The sequence below is a fragment of the Nicotiana sylvestris genome, chromosome 10 (genome assembly GCF_000393655.2).
Source record: "Nicotiana sylvestris chromosome 10, ASM39365v2, whole genome shotgun sequence".
Classification (NCBI taxonomy): Eukaryota; Viridiplantae; Streptophyta; class Magnoliopsida; order Solanales; family Solanaceae; genus Nicotiana; species Nicotiana sylvestris.
In genome coordinates this window covers 3994882-4017091 of record NC_091066.1, presented here as the reverse complement: position 1 = coordinate 4017091, position 22210 = coordinate 3994882, and the positions used below count along the sequence as shown (strand labels likewise).

The following is a 22210-nucleotide window of genomic DNA, read 5'->3' as shown; positions in this document are numbered from 1 at the left end:
CATTTTATTTTTTTAAAATAAGGCTCCTTTTACAATGCTCCTCTAATTGGGACTTATGACTTGAGATATAGGATAATCTTGTAGAGAGTATATCACACAATATCTCAATTTCGAATAAGTTGGAATCATTATACAAATCTTCATAGATTATATTGAATTAATTTAAACTCGTCTCTCTCCTGTAAAGAGTATCAAATAAGTATTTATTTTACATGGAGAATTTCGATGTGTTTGGACAAGAAAAAATAAAAAAGGCAAAAACAAAACACTATACCTTCTTAGACAAAAGAGCCAAATTTGACATTTCCCTCCCAAGACTTGTGCATTGACTTGATAATAACAACATTTTGTAAACTTTTGAATTGATTGATAATTTGATAAGAACGCATTTCTAGTTGCTTGACTTTCCCCTCTATATTTCATTTCACTTAATAAGTAGTAACATCACTATGAAAATTCAAAGTGAAAGGGATTTGTGCATTAAATAACTTCCATTTAAAATTTCAACGACAAGATTCTGGGTAAGGACTTGAAAATTAAAAGAAATGTGTTTATACTTTGAAATGCAAGAAAAAAGATATTTGGATGCAATTTCTAAGCACTTTACAAGCTAGCATGTATTTCCATTCATAGCTTGTAATTTTTGGTTTTATAAGTAAGCTTCCCCCTCCACCCCCCCCCCCACAACCCCCTCTTTGTCACGATCCTAATTTTCTACCTTCGGGAGTCGTGATGACGCCTACTCGTAGAAGCTAGGCAAGCCACAAAATATAGGAATTCTAACTCTTTCATTTTTAATCCTTTTAACAACTTGAATAAATAGGAAATCAACAATTTAAAGATTAACGATAACAAAATATGCGGAAGAGTTAAACAGCTAAAAAACATCAGAATTAGTACTACAATATCAAAATACTCCTCTACCCGAAATTTGGTGTCACAATATTCACGGACTGTCTATAAATACTACATACAAATGTCTGAAAAAGGAAATACAGTCTGTCTCGGATACAAGTGAAAATAGAACATATAACTAGATAGAAGAGAACGTCGGGCCAGCGAACGCCTGCAGGACTACCTCGGGATCTCTGGGTGGACTGAAGGCTGGCTCCCCAAGTGCTACTGTCCCAGTGCTGCTCTAGTATCTGCACAGAGTGCAGAGTGTAGCACCGGCACAACCGATCCCATGTGCTGGTAAGTGTCTGGTCTAACCCCTGCGAGGTAGTGACGAGGCTAGGAACAGATTCCAAATAAAGGTGTGCAATTATATAATATACGGCGGATAATAAATAGGAATAAACAGTTTAAATGTGAGGGGGCACATGCTTCAGGGAACACATCAAATCAAGCAGAAATAAAGAGAAGTATGAGAGAAACAATTCAAAATCTACAACAAGGCAATAATAACACTGTTGCGGCGCGCAAACCGATCAATTTATAATATTGTTGCGGCGTGCAACTCGATCCAATATAACATTGTTGCGGCATGCAACCCGATTTAATATATATAACATTGTGGCGGCGTGCAACCCGATCCAATATATATAACATTGTTGCGGCGTGAAATCTGATCCAATATATTTATATACCTTAAACTCAACCATACCACGAGTCCTGGTAAGGGATCAACAATAAACTATACTATCCCGACAAGGAAATTCAACAGTAAAAGTATATACGTCCGGGCAAGGGAGAATCAGCTATAACCAATCGTAACTCAACTCCTACTCAGCTCAATTAACACCAACACTCAATCATAAATAAATTCCACGAAAATAAACTAAATACTTGCTCAATATCAAGAATAACCAATTAAAGCATCCGTAGTATCATTTAAGAACACAACAACTATCAATTTAAGACTCACGGTCATGCTCGACACCAACGTATAGATACTCGTCACCATGCCGATACATCGTACTCAACAAGAAGCAATTAGAAAATATGACACAACTTCTAATCCCTCAAGCTAAGGTTAGACCGAACACTTACCTCGAACTTCCACGGCCAACTCAAGCCTCAAACACCGCCTTTTCTTTCGAATTCGGCTCCAAATCAATTGTATCTAGACATAATCGACTTAATAACATCAATAAATGCTAAACAATCCACTTCCAATACTTAATTATAGCTTTCTAATCATTCTTCCCAAAAATCCAAAAATTGACCCCGGGCCCACTTGGTCAAAACACGAGATTCAGATCAAAACCCGATAACCCATTCACCCACGAGCCCAAATATATAATTAGTTCCAAAATTCGACCCCAAAACAAAGTCTAAATCACAATTAATCAAAAAGTCCTAACTCTACTCAAATCCCTAATTTTCTACCCTTAAGAACATGATATAAGCCTAGAAATCTAATGGGTGTTAATGAAAATTGAAGAAAATGAGTCTAAGATAACATACCTATGAATTGGTGGTGAAATTCCCTTTAAAAAATTGCCCAATTTGAGTTAAGATGAAGAAGTTATGAGTTTTGGTGTAAATCCCGTAATGGATACTGTTCTGGTCTTTTAAAATAACTGGGCGAAACTACTCATCGCATTCGCGATAGGTTCATCACGTTCGCGTTGGGTTAGGCCTGCTAGGCCATCGCGTTCGTGGAAGACGTCTCGCGTTCACGGAGAAGTGACCCCTCGAGCCTTCGCGTTCGCGTCCATGTGGTCGCGTTCACGTAGGTATAATACCCCTCCCCTGCCCAGGCTCAATTAGCCTTCGCGTTCGCGTGGCCAGGACCGCTTTCATGAAGGGAAGACCCACCAAGGCTTCGCGTTCGCGTAGAAGGAATTTTCCTTCAACACACTTAACACATGCGAACGCGAAGAAGGAAATATCAGAATACCAACAGCTGAAAACCTGCAACTTTTTAAGAGTTTAAAACCTTCCGAAACACACCCGAGCCCTCGGGGATCCAAACCAAACATACGTACTAACTCAAAAACACCATATAAACTTATCCGTGCAATCAAATCGCCAATTTAACATCATTAACAACGAATTAAACCTCAAAATCAATGAAATATTCCAAAACTTCTTAAAACATCAAACTTTGCATTTACGATTAGAATCACGTCAAACGGATTCCGTTTCTTACCAAACTTCACAGAGTTATCTTAAATTACATATAAGACCTGTACCGGGCACCAGAACAAAAATACGGGCCCGATACCAACATGTACTAATCAAATTTCATTTCAAATTCCTTTAAACAATTTTAAAAAATAATTTTCTTTAAAAATTCATTTCTCGGGTTTGGGACCTCGGAATTCGATTCCGGGTATACGTCCAAGTCCCATATTTTCCTACGGACCATCCGGAACCGTCAAATCACGGATCCGGGTTCGTTTACCCAAAACATTGTCCGAAGTCAAATTTAATTATTTTATAGTCAAAACATATTATTTTTCACAATTTTTCACATTTAGGCTTTCCGGCTATGCGTCCGGACTGCGCATGCAAATCGAGGTGACGCTAAATGAGGTTTTCAAGGCCTCAGAAATATAGAATTCAATTTAAAAGCAAGTGATGACCTTTTGGGTCCTCACATTATCCACCTCTAAAACAACCGTTCATCCTTGAACGAACATAAGAATGAAGTACCTGAGTCGGGAAAAAGATGGGGATAACGGATTTGCATATCGGACTCGGACTCCCAGGTCGATGCCTCAGGAGGCTGACCTCTCCACTGAACACGACTTGTGCATTGACTTGATAATAACAACATTTTCTAAACTTTTGAATTGATTTATAATTTGATAAGTAGTTTTAAGATACGCGCGTTGCGCGTGTACTCTGTATCAGTGTGCATAAGCTCTTGAAAATAAATAATATTGATCCTGCTAAGCCAACTTAAAATTAAAAAATTATGTCTGGGCAAAGTATACATATATCATACGACAATACTATATTCGTGGCCTTAAAATATGAGTTTTATTTTATCGAGTACTCTATCTAATATGAATTTATCATTCCTATGGGAACTCAAATGAAAAAAATCTGAAAAACTGAAAGAGACTCCATATTATTTGGTTTAGTTATCATGCGAAGAATTTAATTGGATGAAAAATTAAATCCGACTAAATTTATTGTAGAAAGAAATAAAATATTATCACAAAAAATTATGGAATAATACGTATAGCTATTTAATGTGTATTCATATAAATAAATATAATAGTGTTTAAAATACTTATTTTTATTTGCATACATATTTTAAGATATTTTTTTTCCGTGTTATAAAATGGAATAGAGTTAATTATTTAAAGTTATCTATCGGTATATTTTAAAGACACATTATTTGAGTTCAACCAATTAAATATTATTTGACTTAATTCACAAATGATTTGCTTGATAAGAAAATCTAATTTCTAAAGAAAATAAATTAGTAAATTTAATTTAAGACGCATGTTATGAGTGTACCTCATATTAATAAGGATAGTTTTTTGTAAAAGTTATATAAACATTCACACGATAGATATGCAAAAGATATAATTCTTTAAATATTCGTCAAATAACACAAATCTAAAGATTGAATCTTTTGGTAGTCTAAAATTTTTGGGAATAAAAGAGTTTTGCTCGATATCTCCTAGACAAAAAATGAATAAGTGATAATATAATGTCTAAAAATAATAAATTGAGTCAATATTCTGCAATAAGTAATTTCACATTTTGAATATTATGTATAACTTAATATAGAAATGTATTATGTATAGTTCATATTGTATAGTTTTAAAATAACATAGAGAGAACTACAATTATGTTATTTTGTTCATAACTCTTGTGAAAATATGCAATACGATAATAAATTCTTATACCAAAAAATAAATTAATAATCAAAATGGTTTCTATTTAAACTACATAATAATGTTGCACCTTTTGTGTGAAAATCCTAGATAAATCTTGAGAGGTCTTAGGCAAAAGGAATTCTAAGTGTATATGACGATGAGGAATGTTTTAGTTAAAAAAGAGATTAAGTTATCAGAGTGATAGTGATATTGTATATATTATGTACGTGCTTTAGGCTGTTTTTAATTAATTTTCCGATTAGAATGGTTAAAAGTTTTTATGTTCCTTATTATTTAGATCTTCTATCTTTGATATTCGTTTTCCCTTACTTCTAGACTTCTAGTATAGTTACGTTACATAGCTGGAAAGGATTTTTATAAATCTTAATTGATTTAAAGTCTAAATATTAGTAATTCCTATATTACTCTAATAAGGAAAGATTTTAATAATCATAATTTTAGTTGATTTTAAACTCCAAAAATATAGGAAAATAATTAAATGACTATTTTGTCTATTGTGAAATTAATTTTTAAAGGATAAAAAAGGCGGACGACATTTTGCTAAGGGCCTTCGTGCTTTTAATATAATATTGATTGATATTGATGATTATGGTGTATATTAGAGATAATTCATTCGAGAAATTTACTCGAGCTTATTGTTCTAAGACTGAATACCAAACATGTTTATGCGATATACTAAGAGTGGTCATTTCCATCTAATAACAAAACAAAACTGTCACGACCCGGATTTCCCAACCTTCGGAGTTCGTGATGGCGCCTACTATTGAGAGCTAGGCAAGCCAACCTCCAACTAACTTTTTCATTAACCAATTACTTCTTTCACAATTAACAATAATAATCATCGGAATTTAAACAGATAAGCGGAATTCTTAAAGTAAAGAAAAATGAAATAATAATGCGGAAGTTCATCATAAGCCTCTACCCAAAATCTGGTGTCACATAACTCACGAACTACTAAGATTTAATAAACACAATGTCTGAAAGAAAATGTAACTGTTTCTCCCGAATACAAGAGATAACAGACTGAAATGAAAGATAGAGGAGACGCCGGGCCCGCGGACGCCTGCAATGCTACCTCGGGTCACACTGGACTGAAGGCTCGCTCCCAGACTACTGCTGCACTCCGGCACCTGGATCTGTGCAAAAGAGCACAGAGTGTAGCATGAGCACAACCGACCCCATGTGCTGGTAAGTGCCTGGCCTAACCCCGGCGAGGTAGTGACGAGGATAGGACCAGAATACCAATTCATACATGTGCAGTTCAACATACATATATATATATACATATATATATATGCGCGATGGAATAGAAATACAGAAAATAACCAGTCAAAGAGGGAGGAGAACATGATGTAGGGAAAGTAACAGTTCAGAAATGGAAACACCAAATAGGGCATGGAACTGTACAACTAGAATATCAATAAGAGTAAGAGATCCACAGTTGCACGGCATCACCCTTCGTGCCTTTACTCTCGTTCTCACCAAATCAATCATATAAAGTACACGACATCACCCTTCGTGTTTTTACTCTCTTTCCTCACCATACAATCAATGAATATCGGTACGGAATGGTACATCGTACGACACGACATCACCCGTCGTGCTTTGCACTCTTTCCTCAACATGAAATCAATATAATAGGCACAGAATGGTACATCGCGCGACACGACTTCACCCTTCGTGCTTTACTCTTTTTCCTCACAATAGCAAACAATGCACGACATCACCCTTCGTGAGTTAACACTCGTCCTCGCCCAAATAACAATAAAAAACAAGAGGGCAAGGGAATAAACAAACAATAATAGAAATCCCATCTAGGGAACACAAGTAAATAGCTAAATCCCGGCAAGGGAACAACATCAATAACTTTCACATTCCCGGCAAGGGAGGTAATCAATAGACAAAAAAATAACCCGACAAGGGTACAATTAATGATTCTTTCTTTTTCTTTCACTTTCATCTCATCACTCTCATTACCGTTTGAGAAAATGCTCCAAAGGGTACAATAATTCATATACATTCCCAATTCATAAAATAACTTGAGCCAATGCTCCAAGGGTAGAATAATTCATATACTTTCTCAATTCATAAAATAACTTGAGCCAATGCTCTTTGACGTTCAAAAGTCATAATCCTTTCCACAAATGTTTCACAACAACTAGAAATCATCTCTAAGGCATGAAATATATAACATGAATCAAGATATTCACAATTTATAGACTCACGGTCATGCTAGACCCCAACGTATAGATATTCGTCACCATGCCTATACGTCATACTCGACATAAAACAAGTAGCAATCATGACTCAACTCCTAATCCCTCAAGCTAGAGTTAGACCGGACACTTACCTCGATGCTTTGAATTCAACTCAAGTCTCAATTATGGCTTTACCCCTTGATTCCACCACAAATCTGCTCGAATCTAGTCACAAGTTACTTAATTACATCAATAAATGCTAAATGAATCAATTTGAATGCATAAAAATGAATTTCCCAAAGTTTTACCCAAAAATTCCAAAAACACCCCAGGGCCCACGTGGTCAAAACCCGAGGTTCGAACCAAAACCCGCTTACCCATTCCCCCAAGAATCTATATCTATGATTTGTTTTGAAATCAGACCTCAAATTGAGGTCCAAACCCCCAATTTTAGAAAAACCTAAGTTCTACCCAAAACCCCCAATTTCACCCATGGAAATCTTGGATTTCAAGTTGAAAACATATTAAATGATATTAAAGATTGAAAGAAATGAGTAAAAACCAACTTACAAATGATTTGAAAAAAGTCTTGTTCTTGAAAAATCGCCTAAGGGTGTTTGGGTTTTGAAAGAATGGTGAAAAGTGTTCAAAATTCGGCTAAGTATAAAAAAATGGAGGTTGCAAATATGGGAAATGCGAACATGGGTTCACAATTGCGAACCTCGACCCTGCTGGTGTGGGAATTGCGAGAAAATGCTTTGCATTTGTGAACACTGCCCAACTCCCGGACCTTCGCATTTGCGGAACTAACATCGCATTTGCCGAACTTACATCGCATTTGCGATGTTCGCATTTGCGAGAAACAGATCGCATTTGCGATCCCAAGCACAATGGAGGCTTTTCGCATTTGCGAGCAACCCTTCGCATTTGCGAGCTCGCTTGTGAAGCCTGCAGGTCAGATCATACCAGCAATTTTCAAAGGTTCAAAAATGCATTCACGGCCTATCCAAAACTCACCCGAGACCTCAGGGCTCCAAACCAAACATACACACAACCTCAAAAACATCTTACAGACTTATCCGTGCGATCAAATCGCCAAAATAACATCATATACATCAAATTAAGCCTCAAAATCCATGATTCCTTTCAAATTTTCATAAAACATCAAATTTCCATTTTAAGTTCGAAACACGTCAAACAACGTCCGTTTTCAATTAAACTTTACAGAAATATCTTAAATCATATATAAGACTTGTACCGGGTGTCGAAACAAAAATACGGGCCCAATACCATAGTCTTCTAATTAAATTTTATTTCCAATTTCCTTAATTATTTTCCAGAAAATAATTTCACTCAATAATTCATTTCTCGGGCTTGGGACCTCGTAATTCGATTTCGGGCATACGCCCAAGTCCCATATTTTCCTACGCACCCTCCAGAACTGTCAAATCATGTGTCCGGGTCCGTTTACCCAAAATATTGACCGAAGTCAAATTTATTCATTTTAATATCGAAACATAGCATTTTTCTCACAGAATTCATATTTAATCTTTTCGGCTACGCGCCCGGACTGCGCACACAAATCGAGGCAACCCTAAATGAGGTTTTCAAGGATTCAAAGACACAGAATTCAATTAGAAACAGGTGATGACCCTTTGGGTCGTCACAGTCTCCACGTCTAAAACAACTGTTCGTCCTCAAACGGACAAAAGAAAGAAGTACATGAGTAGTGAAATAGATGAGTATAACGGCTCCACATATCAAACTCGGACTCCCAGGCCGATGCCTTAGGAGGCTGACCTCTCCACTGAACACGCACAGAAGGAAAACTCTTCGACCTCAACTAACGAACCTGCTGGTCTAGAATAGCCACCGACTTCTCCTCATAAGACAGATCCTTGTCCAATTGGAAAGTGCTGAAATCTAACACGTGGGACGGATCGCCGTGATACTTCTGAAGCATGAACACGTGAAACACTGGATACACGAGTGATAAGGTAGGCGGCAATACAAGTCTATAAGCCACCTCCCCCACTCGATCGAGAATCTCAAATGGACCAATGAACCTAGGGCTAAGCTTCCCCTTCTTCCCGAATCTCATCACGCCCTTCATAGGCGACTCTCGGAGCAATACCCGCTCACCAACCACAAAAGCCACATCTCGAACCTTGCGGTCTGCATAACTCTTCTGCCTGGACTGAGTCGTACGAAGCCTATCCTGAATAATCCTAACCTTGTCCAAGGCCTCTTGAACCAAATCTGTACCCAATAACCGAGCCTCCCCCGGCTCAAACCATCCAACCGGATATCGACATCGCCTACCATACAACGCCTCATAAGGAGCCATCTGAATACTCGACTAGTAGCTATTGTTGCAGGCAATCTCTGCTAAGGGCAAAAACTGATCCCACGAGCCTCCAAAATCAATGACACAGGCTTAGAGCATTTCCTCTAGAATTTGAATAGTCCGCTCGGACTAGCCGTCCATCTGGGGATGAAATGTTGTACTCAACTCCACCTGAGTGCCCAACTCTCACTGAACTGATCTCCAGAAATGCGAGGTAAACTACGTACCCCGGTCCGCAATGATAGATACCGGCACACCATGAAGACAAACGATCTCCCGAATATAGATCTCAGCTAACCTCTCGGACGAATAGGAGACTGCCACAGGAATAAAATGCGCTAACTTGGTCAGCCTATCAACAATGACCCAAACTGCATTGAACTTCTTTCGAGTCAATGAAAGTCTGTAATGAAATCCTCTTCCACTTCCACTCAGGAAGCTCAATCCTCTGAAACAATCCACCAGGCCTCTGATGCTCATACTTAACCTGCTGACAATTCAAACATCGAGCCACATATGCAACAATATCTTTCTTCATCCTACACCACCAATAATGCTGCGGTAAATCCTGATACATCTTCGTGGAGCCCAAATGAATAAAATACCGGGAACTATGGGACTCCGCTAAGATCAACTCTCGAATTCCATCAACATTGGGCACACAAACTCTCCCCTGCAATCTCAAAACTCCATAATCACCCAAAGTCACCTGCTTGGCACCTCCACGCTGCACCATGCCTCTAAGGACACACAAATAGGGATAATCAAACTGCCGATCACGGATACGCTCTATTAATGTATAACGAACGACCGTGCAAGCTAACACCCGACTAGGCTCAGAAATATCCAACCTCACGAATCGATTGGCCAAGGCCTGAACATACAAGGCAAGCGGCCTCTAGCTGACCAAAATATAAGCAAGACTGCCCATGCTGGCTGACTTCCTACTCAAAGCATCGGCCACCATACAACGTGACCCAGGAATGCAACCGAACTCAACCAGAACTCACACTTTGAGAACTTAGCATATAACTGACTATCCTTCAGAGTCTGAAGGACCACTCTAAGGTTCTGCTCGTGCTCCTCCTGGTTGCGAGAGTATATCAGAATATCATCAATAAAGACTATCACGAACAAGTCCAGATACGGCTTGAACACTCGGTTCATCAACTCCATAAATGATGCGGGGGGCATTGGTCAACCTAAATGACATAACTAAGAACTCATAATGCCCGTATCGAGTGCGGAAAGCTGTCTTAGGGACATTGGATGCCCTAATCCTCAACTGATGATAGCCAGATCTGAAGTCTGTCTTTGAAAATACCTTGGCACCCTGAAGCTGGTCGAACAAAACGTCAATCCTTGGCAGTGGATACTTATTCTAGATTGTAACATTGTTCAATTACCGATAATCAATGCATATCCTCATCGAACCATCATTTTTCTTCACAAATAACACAGGCGCACCCCAAAGCGAAACACTGGGTCTAATGAAACCCTTCTCAAGCAAATCCTGCAACTGAACCTTTAACTCTTTCAACTCTGGCGGGGCTATGCGATACAGCAGGATAGAAATGGGCTGAGTGTCTGGAGCTAGATCAATGCAAAAGTTGATATCCCTGTCGGGCGGCATACCTGACAGGTCTGAAGGGAAAACCTCATGGAACTCTCGAACGATGAGCACAAAATCAATAGAGGGGACCTCAGCACTGGAATCACGAATATAAGCCAAATACGCCAAATACCCCTTCTCGGCCATACGTCGAGCCTTCACATACGAGATAACACTACGAGTGGAATGACCAGGAGTCCCTCTCCACTCTAAAAGGGGCAAATCTGGTAAGGCTAAAGTCACAGTCTTGGCATGGCAATCCAAAATAGCGTGGTACGGGGATAACCAATCCATCCCCAATATAACATCGAAGTCGACCATGTCTAAAAGCAACAAATCAATATGGGTCTCAAGACCCCCAATCACCACAACACAAGAACGATGAACCTGGTTGACCACAATAGAATCACCCACCGGTATAGACACATAAATAGGAATACTCAATCAATCACTAGGCATGACTAGGTACATGCAAAATAAGATGACACATACGAATATGTAGACCCAGGATCAAATAGCACTGAAGCATCTCTATCAAAAACTAGAATAGTACCTGTAATAACTGCATCTGAAGACTCAGCCTCGGGCCTAACTGGAAATGCATAACATCAGGGCTGGGCCACACCACCCTGAACCGCCTCTCTAGGATGACCTGCTGCTAGCTGGCCCCACCTCTAGCAGCCTGAGCTCCACCTCTAGGACCTCTACCTCCACCTCTAGCACCTCTACCCCCACCTCTAGCTGGCTGGGCGGGCTGTGGAATACCTAGTGCCTTAACCATGGCACAAGAACCCTGATGCTGAGAACTACCCATTGCTCGAGGGCAAAACTTGGCAATGTGACCCAGATCACCATAAGTGTAGCAATACCTTGGCTACTGAGGAAACTGAGTCTGACCTTGTCGACCTGAATGACCACCTCAAAAACTCTGAAGCGGTGGTGCACTAAAAAACTGCTGATCAGAGTACTGTACCGGAGGACCACGACTACCTGAAGCGCCGTGAGAAACCTAAAGAGCTGACTGAAAGGGCCTAGGAGGATGTCCTCTACCATAAGAATCTCTACCTCGAGACGAGGTACCACTGAGTCTTCCCGAATGATGGGGCCTCTTATCTGACCCATGACCACCTACCTATGACAAAACCATGTCAACTCTGCGGGGCAGATTGGCCGCCTCCTGTAAGCTGATCTCACTCCCAGTCTCCTCAGCCATCTAGAGACGAATCGGCTGAATCAAACCATTAATAAACCTCTTCACCCTCTCTTTCTCGGTGGGAAGTATGACAAGAGCATGGTAAGATAGATCGATGAACTTGGTCTCATACTGGGTAACAGTCATGGAACCCTGCTAGAGGCACTCGAACTGCCTCCGAAAGGCATCTCTCTAGGTAACGAGGAGAAACTTCTCCAGAAACAACTTTGTAAACTACTCCCAAGTTAAAGATGGCGACCCTACTGGCCTGGCTAAGCAATAATCTCTCCACCAAGTCTTGGCGGATCCAGATGGGCGAAAGGTAGCAAAATCGACCCCATTGGTCTCAACAATACCCATGTTCCGGAGAACCTCGTGGCAGCTATACTGGAAATCCTGGGGATCCTCTGAAGAAGCACCACTGTAGGTAGTAGTGAAGAGCTTGGTGAACCTATCCAGTCTCCACAAAGCATCAGCGGACATAGCCGCTCCATCGCCGGTCTGAGCCATGACACCCGGCTGAACTGCCACAGCTCGCTAAACCACTGGAACCTGAACCTGAGGAGCTACCTGCTCCGGCGTGCGTGTAGTATGAGTCTGAGCCCCTCCTCCAGCCTGAGAAGTGGCTGGTGCTACTGGTAGCAAATCCGCTTGGGTGACACTCTCTACGAGCACTACCAATCGGACCAGAGCGTCCTGAAGAACTAGGGTGGCAATGAACCCCTCTAGGACCTGATCTGGGTCAACCGGAACTGCTGGGGATGGAACCTCTTCCTCAAAATCAACCTGAGGCTCCGCCACTGGGGCTGCTGCTCGGGGATGAGCTCTGCCCCTACCTCGGCCTCAAGCACGGCCTCGGCCTTGCCTTCTGCCCCTTGTGGAATCTGCTGCTGGGTGCTCAGGATGCTGAGCAGTGGATGAGGAAGCGCGTGTTCTTGCCATCTGTGAAATAACAGAGTATAAAGGCAATCAGTGTTGAGAAACAGAACCGTATGACAAGAAAGAACAAATGTGAAATTTTCCTAACTTTGTAGCCTCTGGGGGATAAATACAGACATCTCCGTATCGATCCCTCAGACTCTACTAAGTTTGTCCGTGAGTTGTGAGACTTATGTAACCTAGTTCTCGGATACCAACTTGTCACGACCCGGATTTTCCAACCTTCGGGGTTCGTGATGACGCCTACTATTGAGAGCTAGGCAAGCCAGCCTCTAACTAACGTTTTCATTAACCAATTAGTTCTTTCACAATTAATAATAATAATACAAAATCATCAGAATTTAATAGATAAGCGGAAGTCTTAAAGTAAAGAAAACTGAAATAATAATGTGGAAGTTCATCATAAGCCTCTACCCAAAATCTGGTGTCACATAACTCACGAACTACTAAGATTTGCTAAATACAATGTCTGAAAGAAAATCTAACTGTTTGTCCCGAATACAAGAGATAACAGACTGAAATGAAAGATAGAGGAGACGCCGGGCCCGAGGACGCCTGCAAGGCTACCTCGGGTCACACTGGACTGAAGGCTCGCTCCCAGACTACAGCTGCGCTCCGAATGCTGCTCCGGCACCTGGATCTGTGCAAAAGAGCACAGAGTGTAGCATCAGCACAATCGACCCCATATGCTGGTAAGTGCCTGGCCTAACCCCGGCGAGGGAGTGACGAGGCTAGGACCAGACTACCAATCAAACCTGTGCAGTTCAATATATATATGCGATGAAATAGAAATACAGAAAATAACTAGTCAAAGAGGGAGGAGAACATGTTGTGGGGAAAGTAACAGTTCTGAAATGGAAACACCAAATAGGGAATGGAACTGTACAACTAGAATATCAACAATAGTAAGAGATACACAGTTGCACGGCATCACCCTTCGTGCTTTTACTCTCGTTCTCACCAAATCAATCATATAAAGTACACGACATCACCCTTCATACTTTTACTCTCTTTCCTCACCATACAATCGATGAATATCGGTACATAATGGTACATCGTACGGTACGGCATCACCCTTCGTGCTTTACACTCTTTCCTCACCATAAAATCAATATAATAGGCACAGAATGTTACATCGCGTGGCATGGCTTCACCCTTCGTGCTTTACTCTCTTTCCTCACACTAGCAAACAACGCACGTCATCACCCTTAGTGCTTTAACACTCGTCCTCACCCAAATAACAATCACAAATAAGGGGGCAAGGGAGTGTATACAAACAATAATAGAAATCCTGGCAAGGGAACACAAGTAAATAGCTAAATCACGGCAAGGGAACAACATCAATAACTTTCACATTTCCGGCAAGGGAGGTAATCAATAGACAAAAAAACAACCCGACAAGGGTACAATTAATGATTCTTCCTTTTTCTTTCACTTTAATCTCATCACTCTCATTACCACTTGAGCAAATGCTCCAAAGGGTACAATAATTCATATAGTTTCCCAATTCATAAAATAACTTGGTCCAATGCTCCAAGGGTAGTTTCACGACCCGAATTTCCCACCATCGGGAGTCGTGACGGTGCCTACTATTAGGAGCTAGGCAAGCCAACATTTAAATATTTTCTGATAACATCTCAACAAATTAAATAAAATGAGTCATTCGAATAAAAACGGAAGTTTCAAAAACATAGATATCTGAAAACCAAATGCGGAAGTTTAAATACAACTCTACCTAGATCCGGTGTCACTAACTTACGAACTACTAAATAGTGCTAAAAAACAAGTCTGAATAGAAGTACATCAATGTTTTGTCTTGGTACAAGGAAAACAAACTAATATCATAGAAGAGACTCCGACCTGCGGACGTCAGCTAGGCTACCTCGAAAGTCCCTGGACTGAAGTCAGCTCCCGATCAATACTGCTGTTGAGGTCCAAAAGCTCTCCTAGATCTGTGCAAAAAGATGCACAGAGTGTAGCATCAGCACAACCGAGCCCATGTGCTAGTAAGTGCCTGGCCTAACCCCGGCGAAGTAGTGACGAGGCTAGACAGGACCTACCAAAAACAACTTGTGCAGATATATACAATAGAAGGAAAAATATACCGAATTTAAATAGCTAAGAGGACGGGGAGCATGCTATGGGGGAGTAGCAGTTCAGATATAAAATCAACAGATAGAGAAATGAAACTGTACGATAACAACACTTAAGGAAAACATGATAATCAATAGTTTGCACGGCACCAACCTTCGTGCTTTTACTCTCATTCTCACTAAGACAGTCAAGTAAAGTGCACGACATTTACCTTCGTGATTCTCCTCACTTAAACTCTCATTTCAGGGCACGAAATGACCCTTCGTGCATAAATATTCAAAACATGGCATGGAATGACCCTTCGTGCATAATTATCCAAAACATGGCACAGAATGACCCTTCGTGCATAAATATTCAAAACATGGCACGGAATGACCCTTCGTGCATAAATATTCAAAACACGGCACAGAATGACCCTTCGTGCATATTCACTCTTCCTCACCCAAACAACAATCACAACCAAACAGGGCGAGGGGATAGACAAACAATAGTAAACATCCTGATAATGGAAACCAAAATAAACAACCAAATCCCGGCAAGAGAGCAACAACAATATACTCAAACCATCCCTATAAGGGAGATAACCAATATATTCAAAACATCCTGGCAAGGGAATTAACACATCTCTTCTAGTTCTTTCATTTCTTACTCAATAGTCTTATTATTGTTCGAGCCAACACTCCAAGAGTTTACAAATCATAATCATTCCTCATACTCTTCACATTACGTAGAAATCATCAATTAAACACGGAAAAGTCATAACAATATCGGATTAAGTACAAGTAAGGACTCACGGTCATGCTAGACTTCGGTGTATAGATACTCGTCACCATGCCTATACACCGTACTCAACACTTAGAAAATAGCAAACAATACTCTAATCCAATTCCCTCAAGCCAAAGTTAGATCAAACACTTACCTCGAAAGCTTCAAACTCAACTCAAGCCTCTAGTATAGCTTTACCCCTCGAATTCACCACAAAACTGCTCGAATCTAGTCATAAATTACTTGAATGTATCAACAAATGCTAGTTAAATCAATTTGAATGCATAAGAATGAATATCCCAAAGTTTTGCTCAAAAATTTCCAAAATGCCCCCGGGCCCACGTGGTCAAAACCCGAGGATCGAACCAAAACCCAGTTACCCATTCCCCCACGAGTTCATATCTATGATTTAGTTTGAAATCGGACCCCAAATTGAGGTCCAAATCCCCAATTTTAAGAATACCTAGGTTCTACCCAAAATCCCCATTTTCACCCATGAAAATCCTTGATTTTGAGATGAAAACATGATAAATGATGTTAAGAGTGAAGAAATTCAGTGAAAATCAACTTACAAATGAATTGGAGGAGGGAGAGTTCTTGAAAAATCGCCAATGGGTGTTTAGGTTTGAGAAATATGAAAATGAAGCTTTAAAATCGTCTAAGTATGAAATATGCAGGTGCAGGTATGGGAAATGCGAAGATGGGTTCGGAATTAGGCTTGGGAAAAGCGAAATTTTGAACTGGCTGAGACTTTCGCATTTGCGAGCTCTTTTATCGCATTTGCGAAGGCTCTTCATCGCATTTGCGGACCATTTGTTCGCATTTACGACCCCTGTGACTGAGCTCCCTTTCTCGCATTTGCGACCCTGGACTTGCATTTGCAAACTTGCATTTGCGAGAAATACTTCGCAAATGCGAAGATATCAGATATGACCTGCAACAGTTTTTCCAAAGTTCTAAATGCAACTCGACACCTACCCAAAACTCACCCGAGCCATCGGGGCTCCAAACCAAAAATGCACACAACCTCAAAAATATCCTACGGACTTACTCGTGCGATCAAATCACCAAAATAACATCATTTACATAGAATCAAGCCTCAAAACACATGATTTTCTTTCAACTTTCCTAAAACTCAAATTTCCCATTTTAAGTCCGAAACACGTCAAATGACGTCCGTTTTAACCAAACTTTACAGATAGTGCTTAAATCATATTTTAGACTTGTATCGGGCGTTAGAACCAAAATACGAGCTCGATACCATAGGTTTCTGATCAATTTTCTTTTTCCAATTTCCTTAATTAATTTCAGAAAATAATTTCACACAAAAATTCATTTCTCGGGCTTGGGACCTCGGAATTCAATTCCGGGCACACCCCCAAGTCCCATATTTTTCTACGGACCCTCCGGGATCCTCACCTCATGGGTCCAGGTCCGTTTACCTAAAATGTTGACCAAAGTTAACTTTAACCATTTTGAAAATAACAATTTAGCATATTTCACATATTTTAACATATAAGCTTCCCGGCAATGCGCCCGGGCTGTGCACGCAAATCGAGACGACTAAAAGTGAGGTTCTCAAGGCCTCGGAAGCACGAAAAAAGGGAGAAAACCGGTGATGACCCTTTGGGTTGTCACATTCTCCACCTCTAAAACAATCGTTCGTCCTTGAACGGACAAAAGAAAGAATTACCTGAGTCGGGAAATAGATGGGGATAATGGCTCCGCATATTAGACTTGGACTCCCAGGTCGGTGCCTTAGGAGGCTGACTTCTCCACTAAACACGCATTGAAGGAAAACTCTTCGACCTCAACTGTCGAACCTGCTGGTCTAAAATATCCGCCGGCTCCTCTTCATAAGACAGATCCTTGTCCAATTGGACAGTGCTGAAATCTAACACGTGTGATGGAACGTCGTGATACTTCCGGCGCATAGATACATGAAACACTGGATGCACTGCTGACAATCTAGGCGGTAAGGCAAGTTTATAAGCCACCCCTCCCACACGATCAAAAATCTCGAATAGACCAATGAACCTAGGGCTAAACTTTCCCTTCTTCCTGAATCTCATCACGCCCTTCATAGACGATACACGGAGCAACACTCGCTCACTAACCATGAACGCAACATCTCTGACCTTGCGGTCTGCATGACTCTTCTGCCTGGACTGAGCTTTACGAAGCCTATCCTGAATAATCTGGACCTCATCCAAGGCCTCCTGAACCAAATCCGTACCCAATAATCGAGCCTCTCCTGGCTCAAACCATCCAACTGGAGACCGACATCGCCTACCATACAACACCTCATATGGAGCCATCTAAATGCTAGACTGGTAGCCGTTGTTGTAGGCGAACTCTGCTAAAGGCAAAAACTGGTCTCACGAGCCTCCAAAGTCAATGACACATGCTCAGAGCATATCCTCTATAATCTGAATAGTCCTCTCGGACTGACCATCTGGATGGGGATGAAATGCTGTACTCAACTCAACCTGGGTGCCCAACTCTCGCTGAACCGCTCTCTAGAAATGTGAGGTAAACTGCATATTCCGATCTGAAATGATAGATAGCGTCACCCCATGAAGGCAAACAATCTCTCTGATATAGATCTCAGCTAATCTCTCAGATGAATAGGTGGCTGCAATAGGAACAAAATGCGCTGACTTGGTCAGCCTATCAACAATAACCCAAACTACATCAAACTTCTTCTAAGTCATCGGAAGTCCAGTAACGAAATCCTTGGTAATCCTCTCCCACTTCCACTCGGGAAGCTCAATCCTCTGAAATAAACCACTGGGCCTCTGATGCTCATACTTGACCTGCTGACAGTTCAAACATCGAGCCACATATGAAACTATATCTTTCTTCATCCTATGCCACCAATAGTGCTGCCTCAGATCTTGATACATCTTCGCGACGCCCGGGTGAATAGAATATCGAGAACTATGGGCCTTCGCTAAGATCAACTCTCGAATCCCATCAACATTGGGCATACAAACTCGCCCCTGCAATCTCAAAACACCCTCATCATCTAAGGTCACTTTCTTGGCACCTCCACGTTGCACCGTGTCTCTCAGGACACACAAATGGGGATCATCAAACTGCCATTCACGGATACACTCCAATAATGAAGAACGAGCAACTATGCAAGCTAATACTCTGCTAGGCTCAGAAATATCCAACCTCACAAGGAGATTGGCCAAGGCCTAAACATCCAAAGCAAGCGATCTCTGGCTGACTGGAATATAAGTAAGACTACCTATGCTAGCAGACTTCCTACTTAATGCATCGGCCACCACATTGGCCTTTTCCGGGTGATATAAGATAGTAACATCATAATCCTTCAACAACTCTAACCACCTCCTCTGCCTCAAATTCAACTCCTTCTGCTTGAACAGGTACTGAAGACTCTTGTGATCAGTGTAAACCTCACACGTCACACCATATAGGTAATGCCTTCAAATATTCAAAGCATGAACAATAGCTTCCAACTCAAGATCATGAACCAGATAATTCTTCTCGTGGATCTTTAACTGCCTAGAAGCATAGGCAATGACTTTATCATCCTGCATCAATACTGCACCAAGCCCAATACATGAAGCATCACAATAGACTGTATAAGGCCCTGAACCTATGGGTAAAACTAATACCGGAGCCGTAGTCAGAGCTGTCTTGAGCTTCTGAAAGCTCGCCTCACACTCGTCTGACCACCTGAACTGGGCACCCTTCTGGGTCAACCTGGTCATCGGGGTTGCAATGGATGAAAACCCCTCCACGAACCAACGGTAGTAACCTGCTAACCCCAAGAAACTCCGAATCTCTGTAGCTGAAGCTGGTCGAGGCCAGTTCTTGACTGCCTTTATCTTATTCGAGTCTACCTGAATACCCTCTGTTGATACAACGTGACCCAGAAATGCAACCGAACTTAACCAGAACTCACACTTCTAGAACTTAGCATATAACTGACTATCCTTCCGAGTCTGAAGAAACACTCTGAGGTGCTGCTCGTGCTCCTCCTGGCTGCGGGAGTATATCAGAATATCATCAATAAAGACAATCACGAACAAGTCCAAATAAGGCCTGAACACTCGGTTCATCAACTCCATAAACGCTGCTAGGGCATTGGTCAGCCCAAATGACATGACCAAAAACTCATACCCATACCGAGTGCGAAACACTATCTTAGGGACATCGGACGCCCTAATCCTCAGCTGATGGTAGCCAGATCTCAAATCTATCTTTGAAAACACCCTCGCACCCTGAAGCTGGACGAATAAATCATCGATCCTTGGCAGTGGATACTTGTTCTTAATCGTCACTTTGTTCAATTGCCGGTAATCAATGCACATCCTCATCGAACCATCCTTTTTCTTCACAAATAACATCGGTGCACCCCAAGGAGACACGCTGGGTCTAATGAAATCCTTCTCAAGCAAATCCTAAAGCTGATCCTTTAACTCTTTCAACTCTGGCGGGGCCAAGCGATACAACAAAATGGAAATGGGCTGAGTGCCCGGAGCCAGATCAATACAAAAATTGATATCCCTGTTGGGCGGCATGCCCGACAGGTCTGAAGGGAAAACCTCGGGGAACTCCCGAACAATAGGAATAGAATCAATAGACGGGACCTCTGCGCTGGAGTTGCGAACATACGCCAGATAAGCTAAGCACCCCTTCTCGACCATGCGTCGAGCCTTCACATATGAAATAACACTGTGAGTGGTATGACCTGGGGGTTCCTCTCCACTCTAGTCGGGGAAAATCTGGTAAAGCCAAAGTCACGGTCTTGGCATGGCAATCCAATATCGCATTATACGAGGACAACCAATCCATCCCTAATATGACTTCGAAATCTACCATTTCTAAGAGCAACAAATCAACATGGGTCTCAAGAACCCTAAACACCACAGCACAGGAATGATGAACCCGATCGACCACTATAGAATCACCCACTAGTGTAGATACATATACAGGAATACTCAAGGCCTCACTAGGCATAACCAAGTAGGGTGCAAAATAGGACGACACATATAAATACGTAGACCCAGGGTCAAATAGCAGTGAAGCATCTCTATCACAGACCAGAATAGTACCTGTAATAACAACATCTGATGACTCAGCCTCTGGCCTGGCTGGCAAAGCATAACATCGGGGCTGGGCCTCACCTCCTTGAATCACATCCCTAGGACGATCGGCTGCTGGCTGACCCCTACCTCTGGCGGTTTGAGCTCCACCTCTATGACCTCTACCTTCACCTCTATGTCCTCTACCCCCGCCTCTAGCTGGCTGGGCAGGCTGTAGAGCAACTGGTGCCTGAATCATAGGATGAGAACTCTACTGCGGAGAACTACCCGAAGCTCGTGGGCAAAATCTGAGAATATGACTCGGGTTACCACAACCATAACAAGCCCTCGGCTGTTGAGTCTGACGACCTGAATGTCCTCCCCTGAAGCTCTGAAGTGGTGGTGCACTGATGGGAGCTGGTGGTGCACTAGAGGACTACTGCTCAGAATAATACGGCTGAGGACCGCTACCGCTTGGAGTACCATGAGAAACCTGGAGAGCTAACTGAAAGGGCCTCAAAGGATAGCCTCTACCATAAGAATCCCTACCTCCAGACGAGGTACCACTGAATATCCCTGCATGACGAGGCCTCTTATCAGACCCAGGACCACCTCCCTGAGCAAGTTCCATCTCTATCTTGTGGGCAGAATTGGCCGCCTCCTGAAATGAAATCTCACTCCCGGCTCCCATAGCCATCTGGAGACGAATCGGCTGAATCAACCCATCAATAAACCTCCGCACCCTCTCTCTATTGGTGGGGAGTATCACAATAGCATGGCGAAAAAGATCAATAAACCGGGTCTCATACTGTGTGACTATCACAGAGCCTTGCTGGAGATGCTCAAACTGCCTGCGAAGAGCATCTCGCTGCGTAACTTGGAGAAACTTCTCCAAAAATAACTCTGCAAACTGATCCCATGTCAATGATGGCGACCCCGCTGGCCTAGCCAAAAAATAGTCTCTCCACCAAGTCTTGGCGGATCCTGCTAGATGAAAAGTGGTGAAGTTGACCCCATTGGTCTCCATAATACCCATAGTCTGTAGAACCTTATGGCAGCTGAATAAGAAATCCTGAGCATCCTCTGAAGAAGTACCGCTGTATGTGGTAGTGGAGAGCTTGGTGAATCGATCTAGTCTCCATAGAGCATCCGCGTACATAGTCGCATCATCACCAGTCTGAGCCGCAATACCTGGCTG

At 41.9% G+C, this 22210-nt stretch overlaps 1 protein-coding gene across 1 annotated transcript; it reads right to left on the bottom strand.

Annotated features, from left to right (window-relative positions):
- Nucleotides 1–17730: 17730 nt before the first annotated feature.
- LOC138878944 (uncharacterized) lies at nucleotides 17731–18270 on the bottom strand. Its single transcript, XM_070158510.1, has one exon. It carries the CDS (start codon nucleotides 18268–18270, stop codon nucleotides 17731–17733), a length of 540 nt encoding a protein of 179 aa, XP_070014611.1.
- Nucleotides 18271–22210: the final 3940 nt, after the last annotated feature.

Excerpts from the sequence above, each read along its gene's own strand:
- LOC138878944 (XM_070158510.1), bottom strand. The coding sequence starts at position 18,270 with ATGGCTCCATATGAGGTGTTGTATGGTAGGCGATGTCGGTCTCCAGTT.